Source organism: Planococcus citri, chromosome 3, assembly GCF_950023065.1.
Source record: "Planococcus citri chromosome 3, ihPlaCitr1.1, whole genome shotgun sequence".
NCBI classification, from domain to species: domain Eukaryota; kingdom Metazoa; phylum Arthropoda; class Insecta; order Hemiptera; family Pseudococcidae; genus Planococcus; species Planococcus citri.
In genome coordinates, this window is record NC_088679.1 from 62,211,654 (window position 1) to 62,238,045 (window position 26,392).

Consider the following 26,392-nt stretch of genomic DNA (forward strand, 5'->3'; position numbering starts at 1 on the left):
GTTATTCCGGTAGAGGGAGATGCGATGAATTCTATAATTTTTTTTTTTTTTTTTCATGTTGATAGTTTGTTGAAAAGTTGGAACATTTTGCGCCGTTCCCGTAATTAAATTATTAAAGAATCACGAATTCTCCATTAGACTCAGTAGCTAATTGCAATTTTTGCAATAATAAATCATTTTTAAATTGAAATAATTAATAATTTTGATTAAATACGTGTGTTTAGTTGTTTACTCTTTGCGGTCGCTGTCCCTAGATCGCGACGGACTTCCTGCGTGCAATTTCAAAAGACGTCCAGTTGTAAACAACAATTTATTTTGCGTTGCAATCTCACAATCTGTGTCCCTTATCGATTTTTAAAAAACTGAGAATAAAAATTAAATTGCTCAAAAATCGAAATAGCGTTTAGAAGTTGACCAAGTGTCGGTTCATCTTCATAGTGAATTATTCTACCGAAAGAGCATTCTGTTCGTCGAAATGCCGAAATATTATTGCGATTATTGTGACACCTACCTAACACACGATTCTCCTTCAGTGAGAAAAACGCATTGCCAGGGTCGGAAACACAGAGATAATGTGAAATTTTACTATCAAAAATGGATGGAAGATCAAGCACAACAGCTGATTGATGCCACCACAGCCATGTACAAAGCTGGTAAGATCACAACAATTCAGCCTGCTCCTATGAATATGCCACCTGGAGCTTTGCCACCATTTCCGCCGATGCCGGCGATGCCTATGCCTCCCGGTTTGCCACCTCAACTACCTCAAGGAATGATGCCGCCGCCACCCACTGGCCCTCTTGGTATGCCTCCTATGATGGTCCCTCCAATGCCTGCTATGATGAGGCCAGCACCACCTATGATGATGACAATGCCACCGCCTATGGGTCAAATAAGACCTGCGGTCTTATCCACTAAGTAGTGTAAGTTTAAAATTGAACCCTTTTGTATATCATGACGAGATCAAGACTTGTACATTCATGTGTGGGTGTTGAAGAATCATCCTAGCTGTAATCTGATATCTTGAATGATCACTTCGAGGCTCGAGTTGCCAAAAAAGCAATGCAGTCAGAACGAGTGTTCGATTTCGAATTTGACTTTTTGAACGTGTTCAGCGAAGACCTGTACTTTTTGACTTTTTCTCAAAGTTTATCACGAACGCTCATGAATTGTAGAGTAATTGTATTACGTTGTAAGATTTTCGCGTATCATTAAGTAGAATGTATTAACATTTTGTATTTTGTTTGTGATAAATGTTTTCTATTCATTATAGTTTCATTTATTACTAGCCTATATGCATACACTGACTTGTGCAGACGTCAAGAAATTATATGATACGTCCATGGCAACCTAATAAACAATCGTACAGTCTGAAGATTCGTAATAAAACGAAACGTTTTGTTGTCATTAGCAAATACTTAAAATTCCGGTTGATTTTTTCAGATTGGATGTGAGCTGAATAATTCGTTAATTTTTATTTAGGAAATCAACTCTACGAACATGAGTATTCAGAACATTATTACGAAACGAAGAGGCGATCTAATGAAAGATTACTCCTTTCACGACAATGAATCCGAGTTGGTGGTTAACATATTTCCCGATAAAGAGAAAATTTCAGAATACATTTTGAAAGATCCTGTACAAAAAACTGTGCAATGTGGTCCACGATATGCGGAACACGAGGTTTAAATTTTTTTAATCGCATGTATTCTTACTCGCATCAAGGTGCTTATCGTAATACTTATTGTGATTTTTTTTCATCGAATAGGCTACAACAACTCGAGTGAACTATGATAGTCGAGGAATGAATCATACTGAGGGAGGGTGGCCTAAAGATATTAATCCTCTCGATGCTGAGCAAACAATGCGTTTCAAGAAGAAAATCGAAAAAGATGACATGTATATTCATTCTGTGCATCAATTATCTCATGTAAGGGAACATATTCTCTTCCTTTAGTTTCAACATTTTTTTGATTAAAAGGTATCCACTTTTACTTAGACTATGGAACATTGTATTTTACAAAATAACGCCATCAATATTTACGAATTATACTTCGACGACGAAGAAGAAAACAATCTCGTTTACGAACATCACAATTATAAAACGTTGAACGTATTTAGAGATCCATCGGTTAGAAAAAGACCAATTCAGCATATTTCATGGTCACCAGATGGAGGAACACATTTGGCAGCTTCTTATTGCAACTTGGCCTTTCAACAGACATTGAACGTCGATACCTGTTCTTATATTTGGGAAGTAGGTGAGGATTGATGATTCATCTGCGTTACTCTTGAAAGCATACTTTTTGAACCCTTGCAACGTGTGATTTTTCGCAGAAAATCCGAATAAACCTGAAATCACGTTACATCCGGATGTACCCATAGTATGTTTAGAATATAATCCGAAGGATCCGCATGGTCTTATTAGCGGCTTATATAACGGACAAGTAGCTTTTTGGGACGTAAGGAAAGGACACGAACCGGTAGAAATAAGTCCTCCGGAACACAGCCATAAAGATCCGGTTTTGAACGCTCTGTGGATTAATTCGAAATCGGGTACAGAGTTTTTTTCTTCTTCGCCCGACGGACAAGTAAAGAACAATGATGTAGAATATCTTTGATTTAATTTTATTATAAAAAGCTAATAAGTAAATTGAATTTCAAAAACAAATCAAGTTGAAATGGTGGGACGTGCGTAAATTATCCGAGCCTCTCGAGACACTCATCGTTGATCTCACTAAGGGCGAACCTCCTAAATTAACACGTGCTCATGGAATATCAGTATTAGAATATGAAAATTCTATTCCCATCAGATTTATGGTAACGAAAATATCAATTCACATTTTGATAACTTGATTTGATTTATTTTTTTTTGAAAAATAATACAATAACCTCAATATGAAATAGGTTGGAACAGAAACTGGTCTGGTAATTAGTGGTAATAGAAAAGGAAAAACATCAGCTGAAAAATTGGCCGCACAATATAAAGCTCACCATGGTCCGATTTGTGCTCTTCAACGAAATCCAGCATTTGTGAAAATTTTTCTCACGGTTGGCGATTGGTGTGCTCGGATCTGGTCTGAAGATTGTAAAGAATCTGCTATAATGTGGACAAAGTAAACAATTTATTTCTTCTTAATAGACCAGTCATGGGGAAATATTAGGTCAATTTCAAAATGTAAACTTTGTAAAAAAAAAAAAATCAATCTCATTATTACTGGTTCTTCAATATTTAACCATCTTCGTGAAAGCCAATCGTGCAACCGAAATTTCATCATGAACAGGTCTAATGTAGGCTAACTCAAAAATGCTGCAATTCGTGTGAAAAAAATACGTTAATTTTTTCAGTTATCATAAATCAAGGCTGACTTCTGGCGCTTGGAATCCATCCAGGTATTCTATATTCTACACAACTCGAATGGACGGTTCGTTAGATTTGTGGGATATTTTACATCAGCAAAAAGAACCAACTTTAAGTATAAAAGTACGAATACTGACTACCTACCTACCTCTTCATATTGTTCTCCCTCGGATTACACTAAATTAATCTCACTTCGAATTATTAAAATTTATAATCAAGGTATGCGATGAACCTTTAAACTGCATCAGATGTTACGAGAATGGCCAACTCGTTGCTACAGCGAATAACAACGGTTGTATATTTCTACTAGAATTCTCCGAAAATTTAGCTGTGTCAGCGAAAAATGACAAAGCTTTTCTAACTGCGGTAAGTCAAGTGCAAATACATCATATAGGCACCTATTTGAAAAAAATTCAGACTTTGAATGAATTTTACTCGATGGGCTTGAATTAAATTATTTTTTAGATGTTTGAAAGAGAATGCAGACGTGAAAAAATAATAGAATCAAAAATGAAAGAAATGCGTTTAAAAACAAAAGTTGGTAGAGTTATTGATACGCATATTGCCATGAAAGACACTTCCAAATCCAGTCCAGCTGTAAATTTAGATCAAGTATACATACAACAAGCAGAAAAAGAATTTTTTACAATAATCGAAGAAGTTAGTCCTATTACTGATATTTTTCATTAAAGTACCTACCTGCATCGGTGTCTAGTTACATCAAACGACCGTTTATGATTTATTATTATGTTTAGGAAAAGAAACTCCGGGAAGAAAGTAAATACTTGCAAGAAAAATCTGACGAATATTCAGACATGTAAAAACAACGAAATTCTATTTTATCATAGTTCTGTTTTTGAAATAAATTTTATAATTTTTTTATTCTTGTAGTTCAAGTTTTTATGATTGATACTTTACTTTATTTTATTATTTGAAGTGGAATGATGAACTTTTGCATATTCACTCAACATAGTTTTTGTTTGAGAATTAGTCTATTCGCTGCGACTGCATAAATTGTACCTCTCAACCTACATTTTGCATATTTACGGCGGATAGATTAGGCAAAATATTCAACATGACGTACCTACGTGTATTTACGGCAAACAGATGAGGCAAAATATTTGACATGTCAGTTGCCTCGTTGCAGTAATCTTGCAAAGTAGGCGTAGAAGGAACTGATAAACCCAAATAAATTACTCTCAATTGATTAGTTAACATTTTGAGCAAGCATCTTTTTACTTTGAAATATTACAACTTGTTGTTTGAAAAAAAGAAGTACCTACAGTAAATACCTTATTAAATAATGAGATATAATAATTGCACGACTGAAAAGGTTGTTTAAACGACATAGGTCCTCAAAACGATAGGTTTTCAACGAAAGAACAATATTAGTTACCTATATCTCTACATGATTGAGACGAATGATGAAATTGAAATCTAGAGATGAAGAATCATTGACTCAAATTTGGGTTATTTAATTTGTAATTTTTTAAATAAAAGTAGACGTGTTGACATGGTCTATTAAAAAAAAAATAAAAGCAAATGTGTTAACAGATGTAAGTAGGTATGTGTCGTGAGTTTTTTTTTGTTTTTTTTTTGCAATTATGGGGTGAATAATCGAATTCTCGTTCAGTTCCACTCAATCTATAAAACTAAAACATGTTGGAAAACAATTTTTTTAATATTATTTTAATTTTTCATCATTATCACGTTTCATCAAATTAAAAAAAAAAAAAAAAAAAAAAAACTGATGACCTACTCATGTGTTGATTGCATCCAACTTTAAACTACTTGTATTCATTTCCATTTTTTATTTTCCAGCTTAATGGTGGAACTCTGCAAGGAATGGTGAAGCTGACTGCAGGTGGAGTAGCTCGTAACATCGCAGATGCTCTTGGAAAATTAATGCCCAATAGCCCGCCTACGTTCATTTCAGCCATTGGAAATGATTCGGTGGGCCACTTGTTATGGAAATCAATACAACACGTGGTAAGAATAATTTTCATTTGTGGCTAACTTATTTGTACTATGTAGCTCAAAATGAGCTCTTTCACCCTCACCCTGCTCGACCACCTCATGTATTCTGGCAATTTAACCGCATGATAGCGTGATCTTACATACACGTTTACGCATCTTTCAGTCTTTACTCTTTAGTAAAATTGAAATTCCAGGGTAGGTATAAATCAAGTGGTATTTCGAGCATAGCTATGCTAATGTACGTTCCATCGAATGTAAAATGAATGAAGTAGGTATCTAGATACAGGGTGCCCAGAAATATCGAGTACCCCTAAAAAAGTTTTCTACTAAAATACTTTGGCTGGTCACAGTGAATGATAATAATGATAGCACATGATTGGTTGTTGGATTGGAGAGATAACATTCCACCAATCATATGCATCTATTTCACGTTGCCAACCTACATTTTTAATGAAAAACTTTCTTAGGGGTACTCGATATTTCTGGGCACCCTGTAGATGAAAGTATAGGATAGGTAACTTATACCTACAAATTACATATTCAGTAAGCCCGTTCGACCTTGAAGTTTTTGTTCAAGCTTGGTACAGCCTATTTGAAAGCTGCAGTGATTTCATGAGCAACAGTATAAATACTCGTAGGTGGTTTTAATCCACTTCAAATTACTTACCGCTTAAAACTTTTCACCAACTTTCTATACGCGGAGATATTAAACGTTATCTGCTTCACAGGGGTAGGTACTAGGTACAGTACATTTTAATGGCCTCGTGTATTAGCCTAAATATCCTTGTGGCTTTTTAAATTATTGCCAATAACATGGAACCTTGAAATTTGTTTATGGCCTAGAAGTACCTACCTATTCTCGGATGTGTGGGTTTCGTTTCAATAGGTTGATACGTCTGGTTTCTGGGGATTCATTTCTTGAATTTCGAAAACCATCTACCTAATGGAGTAAAATTGAAAAAGATATTTCTGTTGGAAAATTTTCATAAGAAATTTGATTTTAGGTGGGATGTGAATGATAATTTCAGATTGCAACCTACTCTTCGAAAAGTTTATTTTTTGAGCAAATCAAGAATGTGGAAAAAAGTGATGAAAAATTGATTTTTCAATTGGCCAGATCATTTTTCTAGAAGGCTCGTGTTTTCATTCAATTCGTTCCTAAAATTTGATGACATCATTTTTTTTTCAATTCTGGTGATGTTTTTTAAATCTCTAAAACCTCAAACAATTCTTCAGTTTTTCAAAAATGTTTACTGTAGAACTCCCGCCTTCCCTTCCTTTACGATTTTCAATTTCATCCCAACAATTTTTGAGAAAATATAGAATATTATACTGCTCCCTACTTTGAAAATACGTACCTGCCTTCAAGGGGCACGTTCCAAAGCTTAATTTGTTTCTGAGCGACTTTCAACTTGAAATGAAGGTCTTCACTGAATTTGGTCAAAATTCTTCAACATTTTTTGTGGTCCTCTCAGACCCTTCAGGGTACGTTGCATGATTCCTCGAATTTAGTATTAAAAATGAAAATATGCAATTTTGAAGATCATTTTTTTTTTTCATCGACTCTTAAAAGTTTAGCATCGAAAGTTTTCGATGAACTGGCCGATTTTTATCGAGTTACGTCTATTTTCAAAGACAAAGACCATCGCTTTGTACGCGTTGGTAGGTACGTCTCAAAAGTACATGTCAAAAAGTTTTTTTAAAAATTGTTTTCCTTATCCCTCGAGATTACAGTAAAAGTTGACACTAGGTCAAAACCTCGATTACAAAGTTAGGTAGTCAAAAAATCTCCAAAACGAACATAAATCCGAATAGGTATCTACATAACCTCAAGTCGTTTTACATTCTATTGGCTGTAGGTACTGCTTTTGAATAAAACTCTCTCTCGCTCTCTTGTCTTATTCATTTATCTCCACTCGAGATTACACCAAGTATAACTTTCATACTACATTACATTGTAACCTCACGTCAATTGTAGTTGGCGGAAATATGTGAATTTATGAGGCACCCTATGTAATTTAAACTTTGATGATTTTTCTATTTACAGGATTCCAATTGTGTGATCAAAAGTGGTCAAAATTCATCATTTTTGTTGGTTCTACTCGATCAACAAAGAGACTGTGCTGTATCAATTGGCGATATGAGTATCAACGGCTGTATTACTCCGGAAAAGGTAATTTAAAAAAAAATTACTTGCTTGACAGTCATTTTAGACAATTATTCCTCATGGTTCTTTTTATGCAAATCAATCCCAACAACACGACCGCAGTTTTTTTTTCAAAATACTTAAAGGTAATCTATATTGGCCTCTCTGAACACTGTTCTATTGTCTAGGGTAGTGTGGTGAACAACATACTAAAATCTCCCTGCCCCCTTGGAGTTGACCTCCCCCCAATGTGAATCAAAGCTCTCCAAAATCAATTTTTTGTCAAAAACTTCCAAGATATGTATCAACTTTTGAGTAGAATGAGCTTGGTGATCATTTCATCTCTCAAATACGTATTAAATCATGCTATGGATCAACTCCCTAGCCCCAAGGGCGTGGCGCTACAACCCCCTCAAAGTGACGTGATTTTAATAATTTTACATTTTATGACTTGGAACCTGTTCTAATTGATCAAATAAAGTCAAACTTGGGGAATGGGATTCTTTTAGAACCCAAACGTGACCCCTGGAGTGGGGAGGGTCAAAGTTGAAAATTACAGAAAAGTCACTTTTTTGGAGGGGCATAATATGGCCTCAAATGGATAAAAAGGGTCCAAAATCATGCCATTACATGGTCAGTACCCCCATATGTGATCATCATATCCTAATTTAAGCTTTCTAGGTCATCCCCAGTTCTTTTAAGGTAAAAGAACTCTTTTGTCGACAACGATGATACGAATAAACATATTTCATTAAAAAAATTTATTCGCATCAAATACTTACCAATACAATATTTCGTAAGAAATCTAATCTATCGAAATAAATTAGTATAAATCCAAATTAAGGGAAGAATAATGTAAGGAATTTTGATAGCGAAAACATAGGAACTTCGGCTCCATCCACATTCCAATTCTACCTTCATGACATCAATCAGTAAAGAAGGTTTATTTGAGCAAGTCGTTCTTCTTAAATCGTCTTTAGTTCTTAAACAAGCGTGATATTCTTTCGATTCGGAGAAATTGAGATATCGACAGAATAACTGTCTTTTCATTCGTTTCCATAATTCTATCCATCTAAATGATTCAAAAAAAAAAAATCATCGAAACCAAAATTAAAACAACTCGCGCACTCGCTTCGCTCGTGCTGCTCGCCCTGGACCTCGCTTCGCTCAGGTCAGGCCTCTCGCCCCTTCGGGGCTCGCTTTTTTAACAACTCAACTCATGCCCCTGCTCCTAAATGCAAATCAGTTGAAATGTGTCAATAGCAAATTCTACTCTGGTTCTAAAGTACAATGTTTAAAAAATTCAAGTTTGAACAATATTTTTATCAATTTCTATACAATGAATTAACGACATTTTTTTTCTCAAAAAATTTACATCTATTCACTTCAGATTTATACCTTGAGGTGTTGAATTACTCTGGTATATTTACTGAGTTGATAATTATCATCATTTTTTAGGAGTAAATTTTCTGAAATTCTACATGTAAAATTGGGAAAAAATTTTTTGAAATTCTTGTAAAATGATGGCATAAAATGAGTAGGTAGAGTGAGTATGCTGGAGTAATTCAATTCTATTAAATGAAAATCTGAGGTAGGATAGTCAAATTTGTATCCCAAGTATAGAAACCCTACCAGTGGTAGCTTAGCTAAGGGAGGGACGTGACTTGAGCCACCCCCCCCCCACCGAGAGTGAAAATTAGAAAAAAATGCACGCAATAATGAACCGTTTTTTCGTTTTTCGACCCATTTTTTTCAACAAATTTTCGCTCTCAATTCACTTGAGCAGTAATTGCACCTTCATGTCCATACAAATTATCATACATTACGAAGGGTTTCCATTACATTACCTCTAATTTCGATTTTTCATACCCAAAAATCTGGTTTTGCCCTCTCTTTGAGAAAATTCTGGCTACACTGTACTGAACCCTTCTCCATCTTCACATTAACTTTTTTACAAACAATGTTCCACTAAACATTTAAATTTGTGCTGTTGAAATAAAATCCTAACCCAAAAATGATCTCAAGTGTAGAACCTCCTCTCCTTATTATTTTAACAGACACCACAATATTCCAGTTTTGAAAAAAGAAAATACTATAGCAATGAATGTAACTCGCAACACAACAACATTATTCCCTCCTCAACACCCCTACGCTGTAAACACGCCCACATAGCAACGTTCTGAGTGTATTGTTGTCGGAGTGTATTGTTGTCGGTGTGCATTGTAATACGTGCTATTCTACACAATAGAGAAAGTGTTTTTTCAATTTTTTCGACCCTTAATTTGAGAAATTCCGATTTTTTTTTCTTGATGACATATCTACACGTCGAAAGGAACGTTTGAAAAAAAAAATTGTCGAAATCGGTTCGATAGAAAAGGCTGGCGAACTCTATCAAGGTTTCTACTCGAAATTCTATTGTTTAAACACAATAGAAAACGTGTTTTTTCAATTTTTTCGGCCCTTAATTTCAAAATTTTCGATTTTTTTTTCTTGATGACATATCTACACGTCAAAAGGAACGTTTTAAAAAAAAAATTGTTGAAATCGGTTCAGTAGAAAAGGCTGGCGGACTCTATCAAGGTTTTCCTTCAAACATCTTTTAATATATAAGGATTTCTTTTAAAAAACTTGACAACAAACAAATTTCTTACCCAATATAACAATCACACATCCACTCATTATTCGACAAGTTTAGATTGATGAGAAATGTGCGATTATAACAACCGAGTGTAGTTCCTGTGGACGGATTGGGCATAATTTTCAAAGAATTGTTTCGAACGTCAACAGAGATATTACGAACCATTGGCATATTCCAGAAAATATCGCTTTGTAAGCTCTCCAATCGTGTTCCTTCAAACTTGAGAGAGATTTTCGGGAATGTAACTCCCTACGACCAATAGATTAGGTGAGAAAAAAATTGGAATTTGGAATCTGGGTAAATTGACCTATAAATAAATACTCACCTCCAATATTTTGGAATCGACACTTTGTAAATTTCTACCTTGAAATACAAAATTTCTTAATTTTTTCGGAAACTGCCCTTTCATTTCACCATTTAATCTATTCACAGTCACCTGAAATAATAAAAATTCACATCAATGAAAAATCTTCCACCCATTTTTTTCAAATATGTACCTACTTACCATAAGCCATAAATTTTCAAGAGCCAAATTTTTCAGAAGAATTCTCGGTATATTGAATTTATCAACACCGGAGTAGGTGTTCATATGCAATGTTTTTAGAGATATTAATCTACCTAAAGTGCCAGTCTGTTCGCGAAAACAAAATAAGCGAAAATGTTAACACATTGAACTTGAAATTCTTTGATAGGTATATTTGCATACCTACTTCGAACGTTTCGAGAGGTAAATAGCTGATATCTAATTCCCTTAATTCTTCAAAGCCGCTGAGTAGACTGTTATTGGTGAACACTTTGATGGCATTTCTGGATAAATTTAACGATTTCAAGCTCCTCAACGATAATATCAGCACAGGTATCGAGGTGAGATTGTTAGCGCTTAAATCTAACACTCGCAGATTTGTAAGATTTACTACAGTTTCCGGAGTGAAAGATGATATGTTATTGGTGGATAAATGCAAATGGATCAATTTCGGCAAAGGGAAATCTGGAGTCTGTAAAAAAGTTGTAAAATTAGATTTGTCAGTGTAGGTAGTACATGGTACCTATACATATACAAATACATTAGGGTGGCCCTTGACTACATGATGGAAAAAATTTGCAATTTCTTCTACACCCAAGTCCCAACTCTCAAAGTCGTGACCTTATGATGTAAAAATAATTTCCTACTTTTTTTGTTTTTCATTTTTAAAAAACTTGAGCTGCGGTGGGGTCACCAAGAAATCACCTGATGATCAACTCTAAATGTTCTAATGTTTCAAAGACGTTTGGGTGACTGATTCATCAAAAATCACCAAGTACAAAATCGATCAAAAATGGACACTTCTTGGTGAATCTGTCACCAAGAAGTCACCAGACAGGCAAATATTAGTTTTCTATGTTTCGGTGACTTCTTGGTGACAGATTCACCAAAAATCACCTCAATTTACCAAAAGTCGCCAACTTCAAAATCCTTTAAAAATGGTCACTGCTCGGTGAATCTGTCACCAAACATTCAAGTATGAATTTTATATATTTTGGTGACTTCTTCATGACAATTCAACAAAAGTCACTAAAAGTCACCAAAAATCACCAAGATCAAAGATGCACCAAAAGTCACCAAGTTTAAAATCCTTCAAAAATGGACACTGCTTCATGAATCTGTTACCATCAAGTCACCAGACACTAGACAGACAAATATTAGTTTTCTGAGCTAGGGTGACTTCTTGGTGACAGATTCACCAAAATTCACCACATTCCTCCAAAAGTCACCAAGATGCACCAAAAGTCACCAAGTTCAAAATCCTTCAAAAATGGTCACTGCTTGGTGTACTGTTACCAAGAAGTCACTAGACAGTCAAATATTTGTTTTCTGTGTTAGGGCAACTTCTTGGTGAAAGATTCATCAAAATTCACCACAATTCACCAAAAGTCACCAAGTTAAAAATATTTTTAAAATGTACACTGCTTGGTGAATCTGTCACCAAACAGTCAAGTACCTACATATCAGTTTTCTGTGTTTGGGTGACTTCTTGGTGACAGCTTCGCCACAAGTCATCAAGATGCACCAAAAGTCACAAAATTCAAAATCATTCAAAAGTAGTCACTGCTTGCTGAATCTGTCGCCAAGAATTCACCAGACATTCAAATATGAATTTTCTGTTTTGGTGACTTCTTGGTGACAATTCACCAAAATTCACCAAAAGTCACCAAAAGTCACCAAGATTCACTAAAAGTCACCAAGTTCAAAATCCTTTAAAAATGGACACTGCTTGGTGAACCTGTCACCAAGAAGTCACCAAACAGTCAAGTATTAGTTTTATGTGTTTGAGTGACTTCTTGATGACAGATTCACCAAAAGTCACAAAGATGCACCAAAAGTCACCAAGTTTAAAATCCTTTAAAAATGGACACTGCTTGGTGAATCTGTCACCAAGAAGTCACCAAACAGTCAAGTATTAGTTTTCTGTGTTTGGGTGACTTCTTGATGACAGATTCAACAAAAGTCACCAAGATGCACCAAAAGTCACACCAGGTAGTCAAATATTGGTTTTCTATGTTTGGGTGTCTTTTTAGTGACCCATTTTCCAAAATTCACCAAAAGTCACCATGATTCACCAAAAGTCACCAAGTTTAAAATCCTTTAAAAATGGACACTGCTTGGTGAATTTGTCACCAAAAAGTCACCAAACAGTCAAGTATTAGTTTTCTGTGTTTGGGTGACTTCTTGATGACAGATTCACCAAAAGTTGCCAAGATGCACCAAAAGTCACAAAATTCAAAATCATTCAAAAATGGTCACTGCTTGGTGAATCTGTCACCAAGAAGTCACCAGGTAGTCAAATATTGGTTTTCTTTGTTTGTGTGTATTTTTAGTGACAGATTTACCAAAATTCACCAAAAGTCACCATGATTCACCAAAATTTACCAAGTTCAAAATCGATCACAAATGTCACTGCTTGGTGAATCTGTCACCAATAAATCACTATGCAGTCAAATATGAATTTTCTATGTTTCGGTGACTTCTTGGTGACAGATTCACCAAAAGGCACCAAGATTCGCCAAAACTCGCCGAGTACAAAGTCGATCAAAAATTGTCACTGAAAAGTCACTATGATTGGTAACTAAAGTCACCATGATTAGTAACTAAAGTCACCAAGTACGAAATCGATCGAAAATTGTCACTGCTTGATGAATCTGTCACTAAAAAGTCACCAGACATTAGACAGTCAAAAATGTATATTCTATGTTTGGATGGCTTTTTGGTGACTGATTCACCAAAATTCACCAGACAGTCAAAAATGTATATTCTGTGTTTGGACGACTTTTTGGTGACTGATTCACCAAAATTCACCACAATTTACCAAAAGTCACCAAGTACAAAATCGATCAAAAATGGTCATTGTTTGATTTTGTTTTTAAAAATTCAACTACCTATCGTTAATGTTTCTTATTTCGTAGGTATTCCTTTTTTCTCCCACATTTTGGAATGATGTCTTCAATTTTTAATGATATTTTTACTCTTCAATGAACGATGTTTCAATGTTTTTACGATGATAACAGGACCGTATCTAGTGGGGAGGGGGCTAAAAATTTGACTAATGAGTTGGAAAAATTGTGATTTTTTGATAAATTACAGAAAAATTATACGTAGTTGAAAAATTATACTCGAAAAATCAGCAAAAATACAACTTTTTTTGGAACTTGTTTGGAAGTTTCTGCCCTCGCTTTGATCGGGTCTAAATAGTTGTCTAATTCTAAATTTCTGCATCAAGAACATAAACCATCTGTTTTAACTTTGGAAAATGTCAAAGGCAGAAGAATTGACCTACTCTTATATAAAAAAGTAAAAAGTACTCGTAATTCATTTCTTGATAAATCAAATTTTCGAAAACTTCAGCTCTCGCTTTGTTCGGGTCTTTTTGTTTTTCTATCTCAAAATTGAACTTTCTCAATAGGTACCTATCCATAAAAAATATTTAAACCAATAAACTCCTCCGTTAAAAAAACATATTTTTTAATCTCGAAGCACAAATTTCTGAAAGCTTTTGCTCCAGAAATTACTGGAAAAAAGTTATTAAAATAATTCTAAAATTTCAAAGCCCTCCCAAAAAACTTCTCGCTTAAAAAACATTGTCTTAAACATATTGTTTTTTCACTCCTCAAAATACAGATTTTCGAAAGTTTTAGTGTTCGCATCGATCCTATCTTTGAAAAAAAACACCATAAAAGCTTCCAAAAATTTGAAAAAGAAAAACGAGAATCTCCAAAAGTGGAAATAAGAGAATTTTTAAAGCTATAAGTAAAAAATGAAGAATTTTTAAAGCTATAAGTAAAAAATGACGTTTTTTCGCTTATTTCACTTTAGGAAAAAATTCTCAGCTTTATTTCACAAAATCTGTAATCCCCCCCCTCTTCCTCCTCACCCCCCACAAAAACCAACTTGAGAACTTTTTTTTAGCCAACTGGGGGCCAGTTGGGAAGTTCCTGATACTTAGTTGGCTGGTCCTCATCTGCTTGAGCCTTCTCCAATAAGGAAGCATTCGCTGCAACTCTGAGTGATCTGATAAATAAAATCCAAAATCCATTCCCAGCTAAGCTACTGGAAATTTCAGCTATTCTAGGGAGTCAGCTTTGTTCTCAAGGGAGGAGACAAAAATCGTCATGGGAGTTTATTTTACTCAAAAGGAAATTCTTAGAGATGATAGAATTTGAAATGTTGAACTTTTAAAATTTTACAGTGAATTTGTATTTTTTCAAATTTTTTAAAAATTGAGGAGCCCACCTCAACGTGAGTTTTTCGAAAATTGGAAAAAATAAAAATATGGAATTATTTTCTCACCAGTCACCACTTTTGGGTGTTGGGAGGGGGGGGGGATTCCAACTTCCGAAATAATAAGGGCCACCCGCATATACACTACACATTATAGCTACAAATATTGCTTTAGAAAATATTACCGCGTTCAGAGAATTATTATTCATTCCTAAATAGATAAGACTTTCTTCAATTCCGTGAAAGAAACGGCCATTTTGCATCAATTGAGAGAATTTGTTATGGCTCAAATCCAAATACTTCAGATTAGTAAGCGGTCTAAATACGTAATCGTCTATACGAGTTAAGCGATTGTAGGAAACATCTAATGAGATCATTGACTGAAAAAAGATTTCAACATGAATATTATAATTATGTAGTCTCGTTTTCAATTCATAAAATGGATAGGTGCAGTAAGTAAGTATAAGTATTTTACCTTGAATCTAGAAAATAAATCTGGAGCATGAAAAGATGATATGATATTATGAGAAACGTCAAATTCTCGAAGCGAACCCGCAGCATCGGGTGAAAATGATTTGAACGGAATTTTCACGAATTCATTTTGTGATATCGATACTTTTTCCAACGAATCGTCTCGGAATAGTAATTCTGGCAGGTATTTCAATTCGTTGTCTGATAAGTCCACAATTCGTAAATTTTTCATCGACGCAAATAGGGTTGGGTGGATATCTCTTATTCGATTATTTCGCAAGTTCAAAATCTGTTCAAAGAATTTTACTTCGGTTTCCTTATTAAAAAAAAAAAAATGAAAAAAAATGAAATTTTGATTTACCTGTAACTTGGTTATTTTATGAAATGCGTTATGTTCCACCGTTTGTATTATATTGTCAGATAAATCAAGCACTTGTAACTGACTCAAACTTCCAAACACATCTTCGCTGACATTGGTTAAATAATTTTTTGACGCGTATAAATGGGTCAAACTGGACTCCAATGGAAGGAAAAACGTATTCGAAATATCGAACACTTTGCTACTTGAAACGTCTAAAATCTGGCAAAGATCATATAATTCAAGAATTAAAAAAGCTTGACAGTGAGTAGGTAAACATTTTTTGAAATTCTGCTAGGTTGATTAAGTAGGTATATTGTATATTGCTTACTTTAACACTTGCAGACAGGGATGTCTAGCCAATGGGATTGGCTAAAGCTAACGGCTAAAGCTAGAAAAATTTAGGGGCTTTGGCTAAGCTAACGGCTATTGGCTAATGTCTCTTCATTGGCTGGCTATTGGCTGGCTATCAGCTGGCTAATTTTTCAAAAATCGAGTGACCCCTCTAAATACTCCTCTAAGTGAGCACATTCCCATTATAGATATTATTTCTAGTTTTAGGAAATAATTATTATTTCACAAACGTGAATCACAATTATTCCCATTCACGCATTATTTGATTATATGTATTCAAAGGTAAATAGATACTGAAAAACAACGATCGTTGAAAAAAATTAATAAAAAGAACCCCGGAACCGCCAATGTCAAACTACTTTTTCGGTCTTTTGCTTTTAATTTTATTACAAATTTTAAAATTTCTAATTTTTTTTTATTTTTATTTTTTTTACCCACAGGAAACCCATTTTCCCATTTACTCACCTATTTTTTTTACAATTTTAAGGGGCGTACACATGATCCAATATATTTGACAAACCAGGGCGCCTATTCTTGAAATTCTTTATCCCTGTTATTTGTGCAATTTGAGTTATCCCAAAATTGTCGTTATTAGTGTAATCTATGTTATCTAAAATTGGTATTCTTGAAAAAAAATTTTAACGAAAATTTTGCGTGCTAAAAATAGTTTATAAAAGCATTTCTTTTCACCTCTATAAATCCTTACAACATTTTTCACTTTAATCAGACCCAAAACTTCAAAACTGGAGTAAAAAATTGATTTTAAGCTGAGCTGAAATTTCTAAAATTCAAGATCTCCTTAGCTTATCACATTTTCATTGGACAACTCCACTTTCTGCACTGAAATTTTCTCTTAGCCAACTGTCTTTACAAGAAATAACACTCATAACGTTCATAACGACACCTTTTTGATTTCGCTATCCGCGCTATTTATTGCACAGATAGCGACAGATAACCCACCATAAAGAATTTCAAGAATACCCCTATACAAAAAAAATAACACAAATTGCACGAATAACGGGGATAAAGAATTTTAAGAATAGGGGCCCTGGTTTGTCAAATTGACATCGTTGATAAAATTTATCAACATATAATCAACATATATTTGGTTGCATGGAAAGTCAAATATATTAGATCATGTAAACGCTCTGATAATCTAAGTTTTTTTTCCAAATTTTCAACGTTTTGTTGATCGATGACACCAATTCTGAAAATAGAAATTATTTATATTTTCAGAATTATTTTCAGAGTTGTGTCTATGGTGTCTCCGATCAACAAAACGTTAAAAATTTGAGAAAGACATCATCAGAGCGTCCACACAACCGAATATGTTTGATTAAATTCAATTTGATTTGACAAATCGAGTTTGTCAAATATATTGGATCATGTGTACGCCCCTTTAGCCAATCATTTTTAGCCAAAATCAATTGGCTAAAGCTGGCTAATGGCTAAATTTTTTGTTGATTGGCTGGCTAATGGCTAATGGCTAAACGTAAAAAATTCAATAAGCTAATGGCTAATGGCTAATGGCTATTGGCTAGCTAGACATCTCTGCTTGCAGAAAACTCTTCTTCGTCATTCTCTTGAGAATAGGTTCGTAAATTATTGAGATCATTGAAGCTTAAATTCAAACTGAGGGATGCTAAAGATCCAACCTAAATAAAAAAAAAACGTAATTACGATAGAATATCTGTAAAGATAAACAAAGTCTTCGATACTTACTTGATCAAGAGTAATGAAATCAAAATCTTTCAAATTATTGAAAGAAAGATCTAATAATTCCAACTGGGGTAGATTTTCAAACGCTTCTGGATGAATAAACGAAATTTTATTCCCTTTCAAGTATAGCCATCGTAATTCCGGCAAATTAGCAAACGCTTTGGATTCGATTGTATTGATGGAATTATCCTCGAGGTTTAAATATCGCAGTTCTGGTAGGTCGATGAAAGTTGATGTTTTCAAGAAATCGATGTAGTTGAAAGATAATGATATTTCTTTCAATTTAACGTGAACGTCAGCCTGTAAGTATTTCAATTCGCGATAAATTTTCTTCATTTCATACACACTTGAGTAGGTATAGGTAACCTATTCATTATTTTCATCTTATTACCAAAAAGGTATCCGGATATAATGCTCTGAAACGGCAATCGTGAGCACGTAAGACCTCCAAATCAGGCATCGCGTGAAAAGAATTGGTAGGTAGTATCTCGAAATTATTAAAACTTATGTCCAATACACGTAAACTATTCAAAGGCTGCATCGCTTCATCAGGAAATGTCTTCATAGACTTGGCGAACGAGTTCGAGAGATACAACTTCAATAAAGAATGCCCAATCTGTGGTGGAAAAATTAACGTTTTTTGAAATGCTTTCTTACGTGTTTTGAAAATTTTTTCGTTATATCAACTTACATCATCTCACCTCTGCAAAAGCGTGTTCATGTACGTTATTTATCAAGTTATTCGAAAGGTCTAATTTTTTCAATCCTCTGACATTGATGAACGCTTGAGTATGGATGATTTTCAATTCCGCGTTAGTAATGCTCATTTCTTCTACTCCTAAACCATATCCGATGAAGCTGTCATAGGATAAATAGGGTATATCGACATTCGATATTGAAACTCGAATTAAGCTTTTTATTCTGAAAAAGTTGGATCAAAAATTAAAATACAAAATTATACCAAAATATCAAATGTAGGTACAAAGTTGGGTGACAAACCTGCCTAAATCTCGTAACAAGTTTTGCCAATTGAGGCGTTTTCCTCCGCCAAATTCTACTCCTAATAAACCACCATTATACTCGGGAATTGTACCGTCTTCTATTCTGTTTCCTTTAGTTCTTATTTCTTGCAAATTTAAAAATTTTTTATACAGATTAGAATCCAACGACGATAAATCATTGTTTGACAAATCCAACACGTGAAGATGTTTCTCCAATCCTTTAATCATATCTGGATGAAATTGAATTAATCCGCAACCGCTGAATGAAAGTTCGTGAATTTGTGTTGTTTGAAAAGCTCCGATCTGCGAAACAAAAGCAATTAAGAAAGTTATTCGAATGCAAACATTTTCATCGGTGATAGTAAAAAATTTTTATTCAAAATAACCAACAACAGTTACATTTTTAAATTTTGAATTTCAAAAATCAAAAATGAAGGTAACTTATGCACGTTTTCACTTTTTTCTTCAATTGTACATAGTTTCTTATTTTTCACTAAAATTCCTATTCCTGAGGGAGGTTCGAACCCTGATTTAGGCAATGTCAAATAGTAAAGTAAAACCAATACTTTTAGAAATTTTCAACATTTCATTTCATAAAATATTATAAAAATTGAAATTAAAAATAAAGGCCATAGTTGGATAAGTATGGTGAATTTGCCCCCGAGAGCTTCAAGGTTGATATATCTGCATGCGGAAGGTGGGTACCCTTGAGCACCTTTCGTCAGGAAAGTTTCAGACCCCCAGACCTCCCCACCCCCGTTTTTGAGAAACCCCCCGTTTTCTGAAATAACAATAAACATTTTTTTCTCAGCTCCATGTGAACCGATTTTTTAAATTTTTTAGTATTTTTTTAGTATGCTGTAAACATCTATAAGAGATATCCCCACGAAAATCCCCCCCCCCCTCCTCCCATATTTTCCACCCAAAATGGAGTTTTTAAAGCTTTGTTTACCCGTTTTGGCGATGACCATGATTCGGCACAAAAATGACCCCTAAAAAACATACATTTTTTCAAAAAAAAAATTTGAGGTGGGCCGTGGTTACAAATTGAAAAAACTTACAGAGGGAGTAAAAATGGATTCTGGTGTAAATCACTGTTTTTGGTAAACGAGGTGTCGTTTCCATATGAATCGAACACCCCGAACACGAATATGAAGTCCAATTTAATATTTCCCACATCCACACCCCTCCAGTGCCTCTTCCCCCACCTCAATTTTTACTATTATTATAATATATTAAAAGTTGAGCTATTTTCATAATGTTGGTGTCATTTTCATATGGCTCGAACACCCCAAACACGAATATGAAGTCCAATTTTATGCTATCCTCATCCCCCGCCAGTGCCTCTGCCCCCAACTCAATTTTCACTATATTGAAAGTTCAGAAATTTCCATAATGTTTGTGTCGTCTCCATATGAATCGAACACCCCGAACGCGAATATGAAGTCCAATTTTATGCTTACCTCAACCACAACCCTACAGTGTCTCCGTCTCCACCTAAACAATAAATGTTTTTACCAACTCTGATCAATCTGGGTTCTTATAAGAATGACCATCGCAAGGTTCAAACTTTAACATTCAAGTTTAGAGGGTTCCATTCGTGCCAAAATAACACCAACATTATGAAAATAGGTTTACGCTGTTTAAATAATAAAAATTGAGGAGCTGGCTGTAGCCTGGAACGGAATGGATGAGAGTAGAGCTAAATCGGACTTCATATTCATATTCAGGGTGTTCGATTCGGGATTTGTTATTCGTTCGATTCATATGGAAACGACACAAACATTATGAAAATATCTGAACTTTCAATATAGTGAAAATTGAGTTGGGGGCAGAGGCACTGGAGGGGGGGAAGTTGATGAGGATAGCATAAAATTGGACTTCATATTCGTGTTTGGGGTGTTCGAATCATATGAAAATGACACCAACATTATGAAAATAGCTCAACTTTTAATATAGTAAAAATTGAGGTGGGGGGCAGAGGCACTGGAGGGGTGTGGATGAGGGTAATATTAAATTAGACGTCATATTCGTGTTCGGGGTGTTCGATTCATATGGAAACGACACCTTGTTTACTAAAAACAGTAATTTACACCAGAATCCATTTTTACTCCCTCTGTAAGTGTTTTCAATTTTTGACCACGGTCCACCTCAAATTTTTTTGAAAAAAAAATATGTTTTTTAGGGGTCAAAAACACACCTAAAAATGCTATTCCCATTTTTGTGCCGATTCCACAAAAAGGGTAAACAAAGCTAAAAAAAAAACTCCATTTTGGGTGGAAAATATGGGAGGAGGGGGGGGGGTGAAAATTTTCGTGGGGTCATCTCTTATGGATGTTTACAGCATACTAAAAAAATACTAAAAACTTTTAAAAAATCGGTTCATATGGAGCTGAGAAAAAAATGTTTATTGTTATTTCAGAAAACGGGGGGGTTTCTCAAAAACGGGGGTGGGGAGGTCTGGGGGTCTGAAACTTTCCTGACGAAAGGTGCTCAAGGGTACCCACCTTCCATGCAGATATATCAACCCTGAAGCTCTCGGGGGCAAATTCACCATACTTATCCAATATCCACCTATAGCAATAGCCTTTAAAAAAATTATTTCAATTGAGTTGAATTTTTTTTTAATCTATTAAATAAATTTGTGAATTGATTTTTTTATTTTCGTTAATTCAAAAAAAACGATTTTGTAAAACTAATATTAAAAAAATTCCTGAATTTAGCTTTTTACAATTTTTGGTTTTATTGGGATTAAAAAAAAATGTATTCCAGATTTATTTACTTTTTGAAAAAAATTTTTTTGAATGTTTTTCTCATACTAGATTATTACACCCTTCGTGAGGAGGTTTATGTAGAGCTTGCTAGATTATGTTTCTTGATGAAGGTGATGATTTTTTCTATTTCGGAGAGGTTATGTCTGGAATGAAGGGAGAGCTTTTGTTTATTATTTGGGATGATCGATCTTGATGCAGATAGGGGCAATAGAATGGTAGAAATGTTGAACAGAAAGGGTCTCAAATGAGCAAAATTAGTATGAGGGCTTTGGGGCTTTTTGGTAAAGGTAGTTAGGTTAGGTGTAATTTTGGTGTGTCCAATTCTCAGTCGGGTCAATAGAACTTCTTCGAGTCTGTTTAAGTGGGAGAGGTTTTTTCAAGAATCAATTGATTTTTTATGTTGAAAGAGCTTGTTGGCTGTTTGAGTTTATTTTTTTGTTGATATTTTAATTCATCAAAATCAAAATTTCGATTTCATTTTCAAATTTTATCATCATAATTTATACCCATTCAGAATTTTTAATATGATTTTGTGTTGATTTTTTCAAAAATTAGATTAAAAATATATTTTTGGAATAATTGATTTGAAAAAATGAGTTACTGATACAATTTTAATCGTTTTTAAACAGCCAAGTTTATTATTTTTTAAAACAAAAATGATTTATCATGTTAGAATAAAAAAATCAGCCTACCTATTCATTACAAATTTTCAATTTAAATTATTGTTGAAAAAAAAATTTTTGGAGGGAGGAGGGTGCGAGGGAGGGGGGGTTGAAATTCAAGTGACTGCTTGCAGTAATTTTTTTTAAATATTGAGAATTTTTGGATTCAGTTTTAAAATTTTCGTTTTTCAAAATTATTTTGCTTGGATTTTTTTGATAATTGAGATCTGAAAAAAATTATTTTGCATTAAAGGTTTTCCTCTTTGAAATTGGAGATGATTGTGGAGAACTTTTTTTTAGAAATTTTGAAAACTATGCACCCTTTTTTTGGTTAAAAATATTTAAAATCGTACCTATAACTTTTGTTTTTTATTTTTTTAGTAGCTTGAGTGATTGCGGTGAATACACTTTTAGGTAGGTAGGTAGGTAGGTACCCACCTTTTTTTTTGTTTTTTGCTTCTTTTTTTTTTACAAAATTTGATTGGGTGCTGTGAATTTTGTTTGAAAGTGGAAAATATATGGAATAGGTAGGTACCTATTTTTAAAAAAACTACATTAATAATAAAAACAAAAAAAAACTTTGAATGTTGAAAAATTCTAATTTTTTGGCAGTGTTTTGCCACGTTGGCAATTTTGTGCTCAATTGTCATGTCTCAATGACAAAAAAAAACTAGATTGTTTTAAATCGCCAATCGCCACTGAGCGAATCAGGATTCGTTTGATTGCAAGACTTGGAAAAATAGAAATTAAAAAATTCAACCTTGGGAACCACTGAATAGTTGAAGATTGCTAAATGGGAGTGATTGAGGGTTGATATTTTTAATAGTGGTCCAATATGAGTAATTCGAGACCACAAACGCCTCCCTACTCCCTTTTGGTCACGACTCCTTGGCCAAAACAGATGACAACGAGGGTGCTCTATTTTCACAACTTTGGGGAGCCTCTGAATCGGTTTTGCAATGTCCCTTTGTTTAATGAAAAAAGTTTTCCTGGAGGATCGTGGGGGGAGGGATGTGCAATTGCTCCTTAAGCCGAACTGATAAAGAAAAGAAATACAAACATATTTTGTATCACGCAAGCTTTGCTTCATTTGCTCGTGTAAATATCCTTCCCATACCTAGACAACTTCAAGCGCTCCTGCAATAATCAGCTTTGCAACTACTTGTACACAACCGACACAACGGTTTATCTTTAGCTAGATAGATACACACCTGGATCTTGCTAATTGGATTTCCATCGAAAAAAGTTCTATTGATGACAGCAAATTTTTGAAAGTCTTCTTCGGATAGGGTTTTTATGTTGTTATATCCTAAATGCAACGAGTTTAGTGAAAACTTGGTTTGAATACCGCTTCTGGTTGATTCTGAAATGGCGTTGATACTCGTGATGAAATTGTAGCTTAAATCTAACGTCTTCAGAGACCTGTGGAAAAATAAAATTGAAAAAATGAAAAATAAATCAAAATGTCAAAATAATCTTTTCTTAAAAAAAAAAAAACACATTTAAAGAAATTTAAGTTTGATTTTTTTTTTAATTTCATAAATTAATTTTACACATAAAATAATCAATATATACCTACTCACTTCAAATGCTGCATTTGAGCATAAGGTATGTAAAATAATTGATTATCAGCTAAATTGATATGGACTAGTTTTGAATTAGCAGCAAGGTAGAAAAATGCGTCGGGATCCATGTCTCTTAAAGCGTTTCTCGATAAATCTAATGTTTTCAGTTCAGGAAATCTTTCGAACGAATTTCTCGGAATAAATGTGATGGCGTTTTCTCTCAGAATCAAATTTTCTAAAGAATTTCTAACCGATACCCAATTGCTAGAACCGATATCCGATATTTCATTGCCTATTGCAAAAAATTAAAATTTAATTCTATCAAAACTTACATTACCTACCTATCAAAAATAATAGACCACAATTTAAAACGTAAATCTTACCAAGTTACCAGATAAATTCAAAGTACGAAGCTTCTGCAACGATCGAATGTAGCACATTATGAGGCACCTGGATGAGTTTCAAATAACTCAATTCCAAATCTCTCAACGAAATTTCTAGTCCTTTTAATGTATCATCGTGAATAACGTATAATGGGTTTTGACTAATTTTAAGCATATTTAGTCCTGCAGAGAAATCGTAGGTAAATATTAATATTGATTTTTTATAAAAGTTCAATTAGGTAGGAACATCTTTCTTTGAAATTATTCACCTGTTCCGGACATGAAATACGGTTCTATTGCTTTCAATCCATTATTTTCTAAATGAAAACTGTTTATTTTAGAACGATTCATATAAATAGGTATTCTAGGCAATGGAACATTTATACAAGAGACTATTCCGAGATTAGATACAGCTTGCGAACAGGTACACAACGGATTAAAATTGCAAGACGGATGTGATATGTCATCAGCTCCAACCAATAAAATTTTCATAAAAATAATTAGCATTAAGATCATGTCAGTATTTTTCCATAACTGCAATTTAAAAAAATAAAATAAAAAAAACATGATAGGTGTTCGAAAAATTTGCAACTCTAAATAACAATCTAAAATCAAATAATCATACGGATAGGTTCCTAATAATTTGAAAGTAAATACCTATACTTATTTAATTTTAATGAAAAATTCCCTAAATACACCCACAACTACGAGGAAGAACTAAGACGTGGTTTTAATTAACACAGTAACCGATTAAAATAGTTTTAGATGTAGGTTGTCATACTTAATTGACCAAAGTTTGAGTGTGTATCCGGTTTGAAATGATTATGATTATGAAAATATGGATATTAAAAAGGATCAAAAGGTCAATGTAAAATAACATGGTAGACGTCATAATATGTAAAATGAAATGTAGGTACAAATGGGTGCAGAAGTATATAGGATTGTTCTGCAATGACCTTACATGATTAGTTGAATATACAGCTTTGATGAAATGCATTCTAATTTTCAATCTTTTTTTTAAAAAATATTTTCTTATTACATGTACAGTAAGCCGACTGAAATGAGACACTTGGTTGGTGCATGTTTCGTAGGTATAGTTTCATATTGCTAAGATGAGATAATGAACAACAAAGTTGCAACTTCCAGTGTAGCGAAAGGAAACCTATAAAATAAAATTAACTCGAAAAATATGCAATAGAATCCTGATAACTTCACCCGAAAAAGTGTAAGCTTCATACTGGTTCCGTTGCGATACCTAATAACTTTAAATGAGTGTATTTTGCTTATTATATTTACCACTAATGCAAAAGTTCTAAATTTACTGAAATCCTATTAAGAAAGTAAGACCGGTGTCATTTGAATACAAACAAATTGTGATTTTTAACAACAGACGTAGTTTTTGTTCGTTACCTAGACAGATAAATCAACGTCAAATCTACGGTATTTTATTACAAAAGCCTTTGATAGTCAATCTGAAAGCTAATGAGCAAACAGTCAGAAAAGATAATTGTCATCAGAATGAAATTTAGTTGTTAGCTAATTGGAAATTAAAGAAACTCTCATCTCAGAAACTGAGAAACCAGAGAATGACATTTGGAACTTGATAGACAGTTAAAAATTTTAAAAATCAAGTTTTCAAAAACATTTTGTTGAGCATTAATTTTTTTATTTTTTTTTTCAACTTTTGAAGACAAACAAACCAGTTCAACAGCAAAATGACCAATTTTCGAAATTTCATGAATCAAAAACTACAGTTCAAACATATAGTATCAAGCTATGACCATTGTCCAATTTTTTTTGTAAAAAAAAAAAAAAAGAATCTATTAATACTTTAATAAAAATATAAAATATTTACGAGGAATAGAATAAATATTTCCAAGGAATAGAATAAATATTTCCAACACTTACTTTCAGCCTAAAAAAGTACACAGATTATAAACGAAGATTTTCAATTAAAAAATAAATATCATCGATCCGAAAACAGCAAAACACATTATTTTTAAAAAGAAGTCGAAAATTCACGATAAACTATCAGTACTATCACGTTTTAGCGGTCGTTATTTCACCAATGTCAGAGTTAAACGAAGTTCAAGCTTACAATTTCTAAAAGACAATAACCTAACGCATCATTATGTAGGCTGGATTAAATACGTTGAAATAATTAGTCATAGTGTAGCTCTTATGAGGTTTCTCACTCCCTCCAAATGTACATGCACCCAAGCAGGTTTTT

The 26,392-nt window shown here is 33.7% G+C and overlaps 3 protein-coding genes and 1 pseudogene across 3 annotated transcripts in view; 3 read left to right on the plus strand and 1 right to left on the minus strand.

The window, feature by feature from the left end:
• The first annotated feature begins 598 nt into the window (after positions 1–598).
• LOC135840631 (U1 small nuclear ribonucleoprotein C-like) lies at positions 599–922 on the plus strand. Its single transcript, XM_065357254.1, has one exon. It carries the CDS (start codon positions 599–601, stop codon positions 920–922), a length of 324 nt encoding a protein of 107 aa, XP_065213326.1.
• On the plus strand, positions 919–4,243 carry Dnai2 (dynein, axonemal, intermediate chain 2). Its single transcript, XM_065359029.1, has 10 exons — positions 919–1,683; positions 1,769–1,930; positions 2,000–2,261; positions 2,338–2,591; positions 2,677–2,820; positions 2,908–3,116; positions 3,349–3,484; positions 3,581–3,727; positions 3,827–4,021; positions 4,117–4,243. The coding sequence occupies exons 1-10, from the start codon at positions 1,501–1,503 to the stop codon at positions 4,180–4,182; spliced, it is 1,758 nt and encodes a 585-aa protein (XP_065215101.1). The 5' UTR covers positions 919–1,500; the 3' UTR covers positions 4,183–4,243.
• A 939-nt stretch (positions 4,244–5,182) lies between these two features.
• The window catches only part of LOC135841833 (uncharacterized), a 40,988-nt gene continuing 19,778 nt past the window's right edge, over positions 5,183–26,392 (plus strand). Inside the window, exons 1-2 of the mRNA XM_065359032.1 lie at positions 5,183–5,350; positions 7,386–7,511. Of these exons, the coding sequence (XP_065215104.1) occupies positions 5,207–5,350; positions 7,386–7,511 (270 nt within the window). The 5' untranslated portion in view covers positions 5,183–5,206. The remainder of the gene's footprint in view (positions 5,351–7,385; positions 7,512–26,392) is intronic.
• LOC135838777 (chaoptin-like) lies at positions 8,231–26,353 on the minus strand (annotated as a pseudogene).

Excerpts from the sequence above, each read along its gene's own strand:
- LOC135840631 (XM_065357254.1), top strand. The coding sequence starts at position 599 with ATGGAAGATCAAGCACAACAGCTGATTGATGCCACCACAGCCATGTAC.
- Dnai2 (XM_065359029.1), top strand. The coding sequence starts at position 1,501 with ATGAGTATTCAGAACATTATTACGAAACGAAGAGGCGATCTAATGAAA. Across the intron at positions 3,117-3,348 it reads TCTGCTATAATGTGGACAAA|TTATCATAAATCAAGGCTGA; the intron begins GTAAACAATTTA and ends TAATTTTTTCAG. Across the intron at positions 3,728-3,826 it reads ACAAAGCTTTTCTAACTGCG|ATGTTTGAAAGAGAATGCAG; the intron begins GTAAGTCAAGTG and ends ATTATTTTTTAG.